Source organism: Aythya fuligula, chromosome 8 (assembly GCF_009819795.1).
Source record: "Aythya fuligula isolate bAytFul2 chromosome 8, bAytFul2.pri, whole genome shotgun sequence".
In the NCBI taxonomy this organism is placed as follows: Eukaryota; Metazoa; Chordata; class Aves; order Anseriformes; family Anatidae; genus Aythya; species Aythya fuligula.
The window spans coordinates 295,353-309,726 of record NC_045566.1 but is presented as its reverse complement, the minus strand read 5'-3'; the positions used below and the strand labels follow the sequence as shown (position 1 = coordinate 309,726).

The following is a 14,374-nucleotide window of genomic DNA, read 5'->3' as shown; positions in this document are numbered from 1 at the left end:
GAGACAACTTACCTTTGTTAAAAGTTGCTCTAAACCATTTGGTGTGTGGGGGGGGCGAAATCGTCTCCCTCTGGGCATCCCATTTCTTGTTGCCTTTACACTCTTGTCTCCTTTTTGTAGAGGGGGAGGTGGCACTGGCATCACATAATTGTTAATAACAGGGAGTCGATATGGGGATTTACCAGTCACATATTCCATTGAGTTCATAAGTCTTAACTCAGTCTTCTCCCCCTGAAAAAAAATGTAACCATGTTAAACTGGTCGTGCAAAAATAGCTACTGAACATATTGAACTAACCATGGTTTTACTATTCTTTACTTTTAGAAACACACATACTTCTAGAATTTCATACCTCCACAATTTTTTTCTATGAAAACATTTCTGTGCTAAACTCCTTTTTTTCCAATTTGCAAAGCAACAGGCAAAATGGAGAAACCAAGATCAGATTGGCTGAAAATGTCACACATAGATATACACAGTATTGTAAACCACGTACTACTAGTAACCATGCAGAGTCCTGATCACAAGCAGATAGAACTCTGCACAACCCCACAGCACTGCTGTATTCTCTCCACTGGCAAGCAAATTTCAAAGGAAGCAGAATCTTCCAATAGTAGCATGATTTGGCACCAATTATATGAGGTGTGGTTCACAATGCTTTTTTCCCATTTGTAGTGGAGGTTTAGTCCTCCTTCAGGATGAAATGCACACAGAACACTGGGGTCCCAAAACAGAAGACACAATATTCTGCAAGCATTGCATGCACTGGATCTGAGCTCTTTGACATGTCTTCATAATCTATAATTAATTTAGTTGTTTTGTCAGTAGCAAGCATTAAAGAAACCATTTAAATCACACATAATTTGCGAGTAGGCCTATCATAGAATCATAGAATATCCCACGTTGGAAGGGACCCATAAGGATCATCAAGTCTGACTCCTGGCACCTCACAGGTCTGCCCAAAAGTTTAGACCATGCGACTAAGTGCATAGTCCAATGTTTTTTTAAATTCAGACAGGCTTGGTGCAGTGACTACTTCACTAGGGAGGCTGTTCCAGTGTGCAACCACCCTCTTGGTGACAACCTCTTCCTGATGTCCAGCCTAAACTTCCCCTGCCTCAGCTTAACACCATTCCTGTGGGTCTTATCTCTGGTGTTTATAGAGAATAAGTCACCTGCCTCTCCACTCCCCTTCGCAAGGAAGTTGTAGATAACAGTACTAAATAAAGCCAGAAAATTCTTGAAGAAAGGATTGTGACCATCACAATACAGAGCAAATCCACGGCAGAGGTGAGCTATTCATACAGTGTCCACCAGTCAGTGGTAGCAGATCACAGTCCCATTCCAAAATCTCCCAGTCCCAAGGAACTCCTAACATAAGCCAGTTACATAATGGTTTTCTAGGACAGAATACAAATCCAAATCTCACCTGGGAGTAACTGTGTACATTTGAAGACTGTTTTGTTACTCTAAAGAGTTCTTGCTCTCTGTCCCCACTAGTGGGGCTTACTAGGACGAATGGTACAAAAAAAAGAAAGGTTTTTGCTACTTCACAATTGTAGATGAAAATGAAAACTTATAAGACTGTGGGGAAATATTCCTGAGTTATCAGTGTTAACTGCGTGCCTGCCTTTTTCTCTACATAACAGATCTTACATTATGAAAGAGAAGTCATCACATTTTTCCTGGCTGTGACCAGGCATTAAACCATTAAAATAACGTCTTGAAAATTAAGGGTAGGATAAGAGAGTTCAGTGAAAGCTGCTAAACATTCGATAGGCATATTATCTACATTAAATATATAGTTCTGGGATCTACAGTATTTAGCAATATTACAAAACTGTCACTAAGATATATTATTTTCAGAATGAAATATGGCCTCACCCCACTAGCTAACTGCTGATCATTTTCAAGCATATGGCACTTTTGTTTAGAGCCTGAAGTCTTTGGAACAGACCCTACTACAGCACTGCTGTGAAGTGGCTGGAGTCGAAGTGGGTGTTGCATATTTCCTGGAGCTGTATGTGGTCGACAGGAAGTCTGGAAAAGGAAAAAGAAAACAGCTAGAAAATCTCAGTGTTTAGTTTCCAGTGCAGAACAGTACCATACAGAAAAAAATATAGCACTGATCAAGATAATCAGAAGTGATGAGTGGAGCTCAGGTATCTTCGGCAAATTTATTTTCTAGTACCTTCTGTTTCTGAAGAGCAACACTCTTTTAGGGATCTCTAACTGAGCATCCAAAAACTGGAACTTCCAAAATAACCCTTGGCCATAAATCTAGCCTTTGTTACTGTCCATTCATGGTCTAACTTTGAAACAAACATAATGAACTCATAAAAACCGTAGCAATATGCTCTATTTTGCTGACTTGAGTACATGGACACAGAGAATTCATAATAAAATCATGTCTATTTTTGTTCAATACTCATCATTTTTCTGACTTTTATTTATTTCATCCTTCTCTTTTATACCCTTCAGAATATCAAGTTAAAATGTTAAAATCAAAATTAAAAAAAAAAAAAAGGTTTAACTCACTATCTTAAAAAAAGAAGACTCCTTGAATCGGTGTTGATAAGAAGGATGTCCACCACTATAATCTGCAAGTCCAGGTGCCCTCTGTATGGGATGAAGAGAAGTTCATTCAGGAAGTCTCTTTTCAGTCTGCACAAGTTATCATTATTGAAATGAAGAACCAGTTAGAACTGTACTATACATGTATATTTGGCCATTGACCTTAGACTTTGGAATCACTGTATTTCAAGAGTATATTAACATTCCTTCTCTACATGTTAACAGAGAGTAAGAGGCTTCTGAGTCAGAGATCCAAAGCAAAGATTTCTGGAATGAATCATCATCTTATTTCATCCCTTCAACTCCTTTTTCTAAAAGACCTCCATTGTTTTCAGGATTTTACAACATGTGCAAATTTGCCTACAGTCACAGTATTTATTGACCACATTTACTGTACTGATACATACCTAACCTTGGCAGATAAAAGCCAAGGCTTGGCATAAAAGACATGGCAGATAAAAGGCAAAGATTAAAGCAGATTTATCTCAAAGCAAAATTAATTTTATGTATTCTAATGTGCCATTCCTGCAACACTGGCTTCCCTAGATTTCTCTTTTAGTGACAGAATCCTGCAAACAGGAAACCAAATACAAGTGATGCAGAATGAGACTCTGCAACAATCAGTCTGCAGACCATCAGTGGTCTAGGCTAAGCACAGATGTCATAGGTACATGTGCACGCTTTTTGTTATGTGTGCTAATATAGCATATGAAGCACTTGATGAAACTCACCATTTGTGAATGACTAGCTGGTTCTCCAGCCACTAAAGGATGCAGTCCATAATGACTTCTGGGACCAACTGGTGGATGTAGGGAGTGCACAGGGCTAGCACCTTCCACTGATCTTCTGGACCGTTCCACCTAAAAGAATGAAAATGTATGTATCCGAGGTATTAAAAATTAGGTATCAAACAGCATGTTTGAGCTTGCCTTCTGCATGTCTTTCATTGGACAGTTAAGACAATTAGCTTGACTAGACCCAATGGATGGCCTGCTAAGGAAGGAAGGAAATCATGGGAAGAAGGACAGAACAAGAGAGGGACGAGGGAAAATACTTGTTCCCTTCTCTGATCTATTTCTCTGCAGCCCTCACCAGCTGCTGATCCTCCCAGATTCTGTTCATCTGCCTTTTTTTCTGTGCATCTCCCAATTTTTAGTTTGGTTGAAGGTCTCTCTTAAATTTGCTTACCTCTGCCACTTCCTTGCCCTGACTGCTGCCCGTTCCTACCTTTTTTTTCTCAAAAGCTCCACAGTGGACTGACTATACTTCTGGAAATAGAGAGCTATGTCTCTCATCCTCATTTTCTCAGTTATCTGTCTTTCTTCTTTCCTTTTAGATTAGTTACTCAGATGATCACTGAATGTGTGAGAAAAGAATAAATTACACTGCAAATTCCTGCCAGGTTCTTGAGTATCAATGTGGCATCACAGCAGAGAAACGGATCACATATCCACAGGCATCTCCCTTACATCTCTCACTGAAAGAAGCAGTTTTGGTTTATGTACCAATATTATCCAAGTGCAGAATCCCTTAACAGAATGCCTTAGTCACACTCCTTCCCTACAACAACTATGCTGCTTCCATCTTCTAGTAGCAGAAGTTCTGTCAGTAAATGAGGTCTTTGCAATTACCAGAGTTAGTGTTTTTCAAGTACATCTCTTTTCTTTTCTTGATGAATTGCTCATAAATGTATTATTTAAATTCTAAAAGACTTGACGTTGTTTTTCAACTGCTCAAAGAAGCAGCTAGCTTCTTAATACATTCTTCTTAATGTATAAAGCTCCTAGTAAAGAAATAACATGTTGAGGATATTTTAGCCAAAATGAGAAAAAATTTTCCCCTAAACATTCAGATGACTTCATGGGGACAACAACCATTGACTTCTGTGGGATTTCATGGCTCTGAAACCACAGAAACAAGCTTTACTCACATCACACCAGAGTAAGGACTTCTGAAACCTCTCTTCATTACTTACGCGCTGTTTCTAGTAAATATCACGTGGATAGGCAAACAACTGATAACATGATCTCAGTGCTCAGCAACAATCAAATGCAGATAGTGGCTAGAATTACTAGAAGAACTGCAACACTTACATTAAATTATTCATCCAGGTCTGGTTTACCATTTCAAACCAGAAACAGTAGAACTAGAAAAGGTTAAAAAAATTGTAACAGTAATAAGAAGCCTGGAATGGCTCACGTATGAAAGATTCAATGACTGAGGCTCTTCAGCTTGGAAGACTGAGAAGGAATATGAGAAAGGTATGTAAAACCATCAATGCCTTGGAAAAGGGAAACAGTTATTAACTTTTACATACTGAGAACAATGGAGCATCAAACAGAATTATCAGAAAGCTGATAAATGAATTATTGTGCAGAAACGCAAGGACACACAAGTTGTTTTTTCATACAACTCTTAATTAAATACCACAACTGAGAACACTGCAGAAGTAGATTCAAAAGGACTCAGAAATATGCACAGAAGTTCCTGAATTTCTGGATAGAAGAAGGAGATGTAACCTGGGGCAGGATCATCTTCTGCTTGCCTGTTTCTTGTACTTGTCCCATAAACATCAGAGACAGGACACTTGGCTCACTAAATCTCCGGTCTAACTCATTCTGGCTGTTATTTAACAAAGCCAAATTGCCATGTCCCACCAGCACTCAGTAGCACTCAAGCCTTACCTTGTTCTTCTGCAGAACCCTCTCCTTCCTCATAGAATTTTCAAGTTTCCTTTTTATTTCCAGCTGATGATGACGCTATTAATGTAAGAGAAAGACGAATCTCATTAAGAGACATAATGAGATATCAATGAATACAAGAACACTTGTTTCTGTTCTGTTTATCACTTGCCTGTTCCCTGGTCATTAGCTTCATTGAATCCTATTATAAAACTGCTATTGACTCAATCCACTTGCATTATACCTGTGTATCTTAACATTTGCAAGGGTCCAACTGAGCATTTTTAAAGCTGCAGTGATTAACTCCATCCTTGATACACAGCAGGAATGTGCACAAATTTAGTACTCAGATAAGATATGCAATATTTTTTTTATTAGCTTGACTGGAAAAGTTTTCAAACAAACTAGCCCTGTGAATATCATCTTATAATCTATTTATTTTAAGTAATTTTACCCTCATGTACGAAAAGAAATAGGTGGATTCAGGTATACTAACTAATAAAGCTGTCATCCCGTAGAATGTGTCACAGATTTATCATCTGACGGAATGAACTCCAAAGCTATCAGCTCTCAGCAGGTTCTAATCTCTCCCATGCATGCAACTTGTGCTACTGTTTCCTAAAAAACTTTCCCTACATGCTTTCTTTAACCTCTTGCCCCATTTATAAGGTGACTACCAAAGTGCAGTAAGTGAGCCACTATGACAAGTGCTCCCAAGGCTGGGCAGTGTATGGCCGTGTATGGTATCCCTGTCCATAGCAGGGGGGTTAGAATTAGATGATCTTTAAGGTGCCTTCCAACCCAAACCATTCTATGATTCTGTGGTAACGGCTAGAGGCCAGTGGAGACTTCACACAGGCTACATCAAGCATAAAAATTGTTCTAGATAACAGCCACTAGCTGTCAGCAGGGAAGCATCTGAAAAGGCTTATCCATTCCTAGTAAATGCATACCTCCATGTCAAGGACCTTAAGAAATATGGCCCGAGCCAGGCACTCCTGTACATATTTCTGGTGATCCCTCCTCATAGCATTTAGCCGGTATTCTTTCTCAGGTATTATTCTTCCACTCCTTGAGATCTGCCATAAACAAATAATATGTAACTAAAAAGAAGAGAAGACAGAATAAAATATATTTCTACACAGAGCATAATTTTGCAAGAGGATTACTTTCTCATCACTAGCCGTCATCTCTGCTTCTGCTGTGGTGCTGGGACTCACCTCCCCAGCACAGAACTGTAGTTTCTCTCACCCCATGGACCCTGTCAGCCGAATGAAGAGAGCAAGAGAGAAGCAGCCACATTTCGTAAAAGCTGAGGCTCAGTCTTACTCTTCGTGTACTGTCGCCTAACTCAGTGGAGGGGAATTAAATACTTGCCTTCCTACACTGTAAGGGTTGCATCTGCCTCTGCTAAACAGAGTCACACCTAGGAGTGACTTAAGTGCCAGTCCTCTCTCTTTCACAAGAAAACTTGATGTTTTTTCCAAGCTGAAATGTTTGATCCTACACATACACCGCGCCATGTCATCTATTCCTGTGATCTCTTCCTACCACTGTAAGTAAGCGCCTGTGTCCAATAATCTCTTTGTTTAATACAGAGGAGTCGTGAATTGGAAAGAATCATCTCATTCATCACATGAAGAGAAACAGAAAATGAGTGCCTTGTTCGTCCACATTAACTACAGGCAACACCACTTACATCTTTCAGCCTGTCAATATCATTACGCTACTATGCTACCAAGGGCAAGGAAATAGTAACATCTGGGGAGGCTATAGGCGCAAGCAGAACACTTTTTTCACTTCCACAAGTCTGTGCTCCTTGGCATGAGGTTTTCCCACCATCTAACTACGGATCCCCATCAATCCTGTCAGGGACTGGGTGGTGGAAACTGAAGGGGAACCCACAGCCCAAGGCAGCACCAAACACACAACTTGCCAAAGTCTCTGCAGTTTCCCTGCTGGTACTTTTAATCACCACTTCTTACAGCTGCTATGCTGTCAGGGTACCAGAGGCATCAGCTGGCTGTGGTCTGACAACAGGGAACAAGAAGCTGAAACTTTTCCTTCCAGCATTAAGCTGGCAGCAAGGAGCACAGCAGGCCATGCAGCAGCCATGCCCCTGTGGAACCACCACCCATCACCCACCTATGTGCCAGCATCTCCATAGCCCAGGTGGCTCTTGGCCATCCCAAAATGTGCTCAATACCAGCAGTGGTATTTCTTCATCTGTACTACTGTCTTTAAAACCACTCAGCACAGGGAGCTAAGCACTGAGCTCAGTATTACCTGTCTTTCTGCTGTTCTGATATCAGACTTATGCACTACAGCCCCATACACAGCCCTGTGATATCTTGCCAACCAACACTGGGAAATAACACAGTGGGAAATATCTGGACTGAACAAACCCGCCCTCAGTCACAGTGTGATCATATGTTTTTGACCTGGCACAGCATCATTTCATGTATTTGGCTAGCTGGTCAAATTCTTACCAACAACAACATGTACCTCTAACAAATAAACAACAGAACCATCAGTGTTTTGACTTTTCAATATTAAAATAAGCACAAATTCTTTTTTTTTTTCCTCAAAAAAGGAAACTTTTCAATCTCACCAGTCCTGATCTCTGAAGATGTCGTCTTATCCTGGTATTGCTGAAATACCCAGCCAGGTGTTTGTCTGTAAGGCTATTGTAGGTTGCAAGAAACCTGAAATGAAATCAATACAGATGTCATAAAAGCCTCCTGACAGCCTACATGTTACAGATTTTTGCTGAAGTTAAAAAAATTACCCAATAGTTTGCTGTACAAAATAATGTCTCGAAAATTCACGTCCAGAATTTTTTCATATAAACACCCATTAGATTATGTAAAAGTAATATCTTGTTGCCCCATAAAGAGTCATATCAGAAACAAGTGACTTCTATGCAGCGTACAGCCGCTCAGAGCTGAACAGTGTACCAGTACCAAGGCACAGGTTCCAGCAGAGCCCACACCTGAAGGCCTCTTCCAAGAACTCCCACAAGAGCTGCCCCAAATAATAACCTCTGACCTGTGGCAGGTCAGTCCCATGCCATACAGAATTTGAAGCTGGATTCCTGGCTGAGTCCAGCAGACAGAGATCCCAGCCTATGCTTCTGCAGCAGGCCCTGCTGGAGCTTCACAAGCTATTGCTAGCCACCAGGAGAGAGAGTTCCCTGAAGTCCTGCACCATTGCACTCCTTCCACTGCCCCAGCACGTGCTCTGTGCCCCCTTCCTTCCATTGCCTGCTAAATGGTGCCAGAAAGGGCAGCCAGAGTTTCTGCCAGTTTTTGCAACTGCAATAATAACTTGGTTATTTCAAGTTATTGGAATTGGGTTGGGAGGCACCTCCAGAAGCCTTCTAGTCCAATTCCTTTGTGCAGATGAAGTCTGATGTAATATGCTTGAGCATATCAGTCCTCAATGCCAGTTCTCAGCCATTAATATCTGGTATGAATTACAAAAATGCAATTTTCAGTCTACTTATGTTAGCAGAAACTGCTAACACATACTTAAGACATGACACTTTCTGTAATATTTTAATTACTCTGAAAGTCGGTATACACATTATTATATTAGGTGTAAATCTTCACTCTGATTACGACTACTTATTTGCGTTTTCAGCCAAAGCCATGTTTCTACCTGTTTTTATGGCACTTTCCTTTTCTTTATTGTTCCCACCATCACAGGGATAGCGTATCAAATTCATCAGTTGGAACACCTACACAGAAATCTAACTAGTTTCAATTCTGGCTATAAAAACGTAAGCTTAAATCTTCACCCTCCTTTGAAAGATTTTCTCAGTTGGGATTCAGCTACATGTCTGATAAAATGTTGCCTGACCAACAACTAATTTGTTAATGAATAGAAAAGTCAATTTCCTCCATTTCACTCTTACACCAACAGAACTCACAAGCCACACAAGAAAACCCACCCATGACAGCAAGATTAGGAACTGTCCTGCCTACTTCAGGGACCATTCTTTCAAACACAGCAGTTACCCTAGACTATTTAAACAAACATCCAAGAATGCTTGTCCCACAAATATATTTGTAAATTCAATTGCACAAAGACTGTTCAGGGCAAGAGTCATGACTTTTGTGATATTTATAGGCTACAAAGCATATGTTACTCTAGTACACTTTTTTTCTGGATGTTACCATATCGTAGCAGTTTGTCTGAAAATGCAGCTAGCATTGATGAGAATACTTTTCCCCTCTAAAAACAGCTACTTCATTTTACCAAAAATCATTGGGTCTACTCTATGGGACTGATTTGCTCAAGTTAAATTTAAAAAACAAACAAACAAACAAACAAAAAACTACTCTGCAGGAAACCAAAGAGTTTGTATAGAAGGCCAGCAAGCGCAGTCATCTCTTACACCATTCTGTCTGCATGACTGACAGTCCCGATACACCCACCAAGCTGCTATCTATTTACCACCTTTTTGCAGAGGCTGCTGAAAGGATGAAAAAGAGTACTCATCAAAACTGGGATTTCAGAAGATGGCTGAGAGGTGAAGGACAGTGCCTCTCTTTCAAGAATCCAGCCTCACCTAGTTTAGAAATAAGACACTGAAAAAAACACCATCCACTTCAGTATTAACTTATGCAGGTCAAAGCTAAAGACACAGATCTACATGTATTTTACCATAAAGTGCTCTCCAGATATTAAAGAGACTGGTCATCTTGTGCTGCAATCGCTCTCAAATGTCACTCAGTCTAACAGACTTCTGGGGCTGTGCTGTTTTAGTGGACGGACTGGTTGTGCTAGACTTCTGCTAATCTTTTCCTATTTAATGATCTCAGATTTAAGGTACATGGCTTCTTCTGTATCCAGAGCAATATAAAAGGGACCAAAATTAAATGCAAGAACCTCTTCAGTTTTTTCCAGCTCTCAGTTCCATATGCTGAAGATTCTCTTTAATGCATGCATGTAACAATTTGAAGTGAACAAACTGCAACTCTCTTATATTTATTGGTGAAAAACTGTAAAACCAATAAACATGGATAACCAGACAATGTAGACCAAAGCCCTCCCTTGCTGTACCCAAGATACGCCACACATCTCTGGAAAGCGAACAGAGCTCAGTCATTGCAGTTACCAAAGGTCAGTTCTTCCAAAAATTGAACCTAAAACAGGAGGGTTGAACACAAAACTGAAGCATCCATAATCTATTTTTATATAGTTCTTAGCATAATTTTACCTTATTTCAACCCTTGGGAAACAGGACAAATAGCAGTGTGACAGTAGCCTTAATTAGGCTTAATTTTTTAATGTTCTATATTCATTCACATCTGTAAAATGTATACAATCAGATACATATTGCATAATATATTCATAGTGACCTTTCATCTGTGTAGGCAGAATATGTTTTAACTAACACAATAAGAGAGCTCTTCTTCCCTTTGGCTTTAAATTTAAATACCTGTATTACATATCTTTCAATGGGATCATTCAAGATAAATGTCTATTGCTAGGCTGAGTTACCATGCACAAAAGTATATTCAAGGAAAGAAAGAAGACTTTAAAAAAAAAAAAAAAAAGAAAAAAAGAAAAAAGAGAGAGAGAGAGAGAGATGATGAATTTACTGGAATTTTATCTGGGGTTTCACAGTAATTTCACAGGTAGCCTACCAACAATAAATTGAACTTTAAACAAACAATTTAGTTTACCCTGTTATGCATATTGATTAAACACTGGTACTATAGCAACTGTTCTGCATTACTTTCTTCATCCATTGTTTGTGTTTGCATTTGAAACTGCAAGATTACATCAGTTGCACCTAAGTGTTTACTTATCACCTAGCAATTGCATATGGAGGCAGAGGAGAAACTCAATTCCAGTCCTTTCCATTCCATTTGATTCCTTCCATCTAATATTTCACGGACCATGGAATTAGTTAAAATGCAGTTCCCTCTGACCACAGAGATGTAGCAAATATAGTTTCACAGACATCTTTTTATACTTATTTTCTCATTTAAATTATGAACAAGTGAATTAAATTCAAAGTTCAACAGAGTATTGGGAGAAATAAGAAAATGTTTTGGGCCTGAACCAAAAGCCATGGGAACCGTTAGAATGCAACTGAATCCAGCGGGCTTTGGCAGAGCCACACCGCCAACAGAAGCCTGAACTCCCTGCCCAGATGAATGAATGCCTCCTGGCCGAGAAAACAGGGTGCCAGAGGGAGGAGCCATGCACAGCACCCCAGGCACCGACCCGCATTCAACTTCAAACCAAATGCAGAAAGCAGGGGCTGGCCCTGCAAGCTCATGCTCACTTGGAAGGAGATCTGCCAGTTCTCCTGCTTACTTCACATGCCCAGTTCACCTTCCTCCAGAAGATTTTAGGCAGGCATAGGTGGGATTGGGTCATATCAGTACTATGCCTTGGCTTGGTCAAAATCCTTCTGGACTATCCCATTGGCATCAAAGGATCAGACTTGTGCAATGCTCCAGAGAACAGAAGGCGGGCATACCTTCCAGTCTATGGGCTGCCAGGGTAAGACATTATCCTCTGGATGAGATTTGTGCCCTTCATTTGCACAACGTATCTTCAGCGTATCTTCAAGCCTAAACTTCAGCCACAGCTTGTGTTCCCTTGTGCCAACAGATGACCACAGCACAGACGTGTGCAGTGTGGTGAAAGGGACACATCCCAAGAGCTATTTCCTTTCAGTCTCTGCAGACTCACAAACCATGAAAATTCAGAATGCTGCCTACAAATTACAGAGGTAAAACAGACAGGAAGGTGATTCAGAAAGATGCAGTAGCAGAGCTGATACAACACAGGTCTGGGCTCATTATTAACTTCACAGAATAATGCAGCAGCTTTTAACTTCTGAGCAAGTTATCTGAGATATAACACTAAAGTTATCTAACTTGGTATCAGTCAGAAACAAGCTCCTCAGCAAAGCAGATCATTGGTTTCATTTATTTCTCTGATCCTGCACATACTAACAACAAAAAATAATAGAAGTTCCTGTCAAAGAAGTTATCTCCTTCAGATTTAAATATTGAAGTTATACACAAATGTCACCTCTAAATCCTCTATAACAGATGAAAGTGCAGAACTGACAAAAATGCTTGTTGGAAAAACACATAGCAAAGAAAAAGCATCAGTCTTAAACAGAATTATGCAAAATGCTTGTTACTGCTATACCTTAGTAAGCCCAAAAAGTCATTTTTCTGGATATTGCTGGGAGTCATTTTTCTCTGTCCATCTTGTTTATTCTCTTATTTAAAAAATCTGCTTTGTTATTACAATTGCAGGCATTTTTTCTGGCACAGAACCTAGACTGACTAACCTGTAGTTTCTGGAACTAGTTTTGAAGCTCTTCTCAAAATTAGTATCTCACTTGTTTCTTTGGTATCACTGCCAATGACTACATATCATAATTCATTCAGTAATTTCATATTTAAGGCTCTTCAGAATTCTTGGATATAATCAGTTTGTTCCTGATTTTTTGGATCAATTTGTTCAAAATCCTCCCTCACTTGCATCTAAATTTGAGCTGAGTTCCCCAAATTCATGTCCAATCAAGACTGATTCAAGTTAAGAAATCTTAAATTCTTCAACAGTGTCATTTCAGACATAGAACTTTTACTACAGTCACTGAAAAACAGTAGCATCGTATCTTAACGAGAACTTTTCAATTAAGTCCACTTTTTCCATAAATGTCCTTTATCTTGCTTACTATCAGAAGCCAGAATACACTTTACATTACAATAGAGATTAATTACAGTCTTAATTTCTAAAGCAAAAAGCCAATAGTCAAAAAACATTTTGCTTCTCACCTTACTAGAATTTTACAGCATGGGACCATGTAGAAAAGACCAGAACAGAACAGAACAGAACACTTGGAAGGGACCTTCCATGATCATCAAGTCCGACTGCTGACCCCTTGACAGCTAACCAAATGTTAAAGCACATTATTCAGGGCATTGCCCAAATGCCTCTTGAACACTGACTAGCAAGGGGCATCTACTGCCGCTCGAGGAAGCCTTGTCCCAGTGTTTGACCACCCTCACAATAAAACAATTTTTCCTAATGCCCAGCCTGACCATCCCCAGCCCGGCTTTGTGGCATTCCCGCACACCTGTCATTGGTTACCTGGAGAACTAGTAAAAACGAAAATTGTTCCAATTTACATGCAGCTTTTATTAACCAGCCAGTTCTACTGAAAAAGAGCAAACCTCTAAAGCTCAGTTAACATGGACCTGCCAAGGCGGGGAAGAGCTGCCAAGGAGCTCTCCCATCAGGTGAGGCCAGCTACGATTCCCATCCCCAAAGTCATCTGAGCACAAAGACTTTCCGGACCCCCAAAAAGGTGGGAAACTAAGTCAGGTCACGTCCTCGCCCAGGGCGCACACTCTACCAGAAGTCATGACGTGTGGGGCACATGCTCTGCGTGGGTACCTAATGACCTCAGGAAGCCCAGGCCAGAGGGAAGCAGAGCACCCTGCGTGCCAGCCACCAGCACGGGGCAGCAGACTCGTCCCCTCCCAGGGCTCTGCACTGCAGCAGCTTCACCTTCAGCCTCTGACACAAGCGGCATTTCCGCTGCTTGCCTCTCACGCTTCAGTATCGCTTACATTTCCAGGGTGACACCTTCACAGCTCATTCAGGAAAATTAATTGCTGTCACTGGAGCCAACTCATCCTTTTTCCCCAATAACAGAATTAATAAATTAATAAAGGCAACTGCAAATACCCAGATCAACTGGCAGAATGGTACCACAGAAACTGGAAGAGCCACAGTTTAGTTTGCTGTTTTAAAAATGTATTTTGGGCTAAAGTACAATACGCATCAGACCAAAATGCACAGAGAACTCCCTTTGCAGCACAGGGAGTCCAGCCGTGTGTGACAGACCACACAAAACATAAAACGCACTACAGCTGATGACTAGGACTTCAATAAATCAAGGAACTGCCCATTTGGAACTCTACATTCTACATGAGTTTCATTGCATTATCATTGCCACTGTTATTTTATTAACAGTATCCATTTTTTTATCAGCTCACAGTGCACCTTGCACTGTATTCAGAGCTAGTGCTGTGTATCACAATGATTTTGATGACCACTCTCAGTGTTTTGAA

At 40.3% G+C, this 14,374-nt stretch overlaps 1 protein-coding gene across 1 annotated transcript in view; it reads right to left on the bottom strand.

Annotated features, from left to right (window-relative positions):
- Positions 1-14,374, bottom strand: part of ERICH3 (glutamate rich 3) — a 35,087-nt gene that overhangs the window by 17,154 nt on the left and 3,559 nt on the right. Inside the window, exons 2-8 of the mRNA XM_032192210.1 lie at positions 7,867-7,960; positions 6,209-6,334; positions 5,259-5,333; positions 3,306-3,434; positions 2,539-2,619; positions 1,885-2,040; positions 13-231 (exon numbers count right to left, since the gene is read on the bottom strand). Of these exons, the coding sequence (XP_032048101.1) occupies positions 13-231; positions 1,885-2,040; positions 2,539-2,619; positions 3,306-3,434; positions 5,259-5,333; positions 6,209-6,334; positions 7,867-7,960 (880 nt within the window). The remainder of the gene's footprint in view (positions 1-12; positions 232-1,884; positions 2,041-2,538; positions 2,620-3,305; positions 3,435-5,258; positions 5,334-6,208; positions 6,335-7,866; positions 7,961-14,374) is intronic.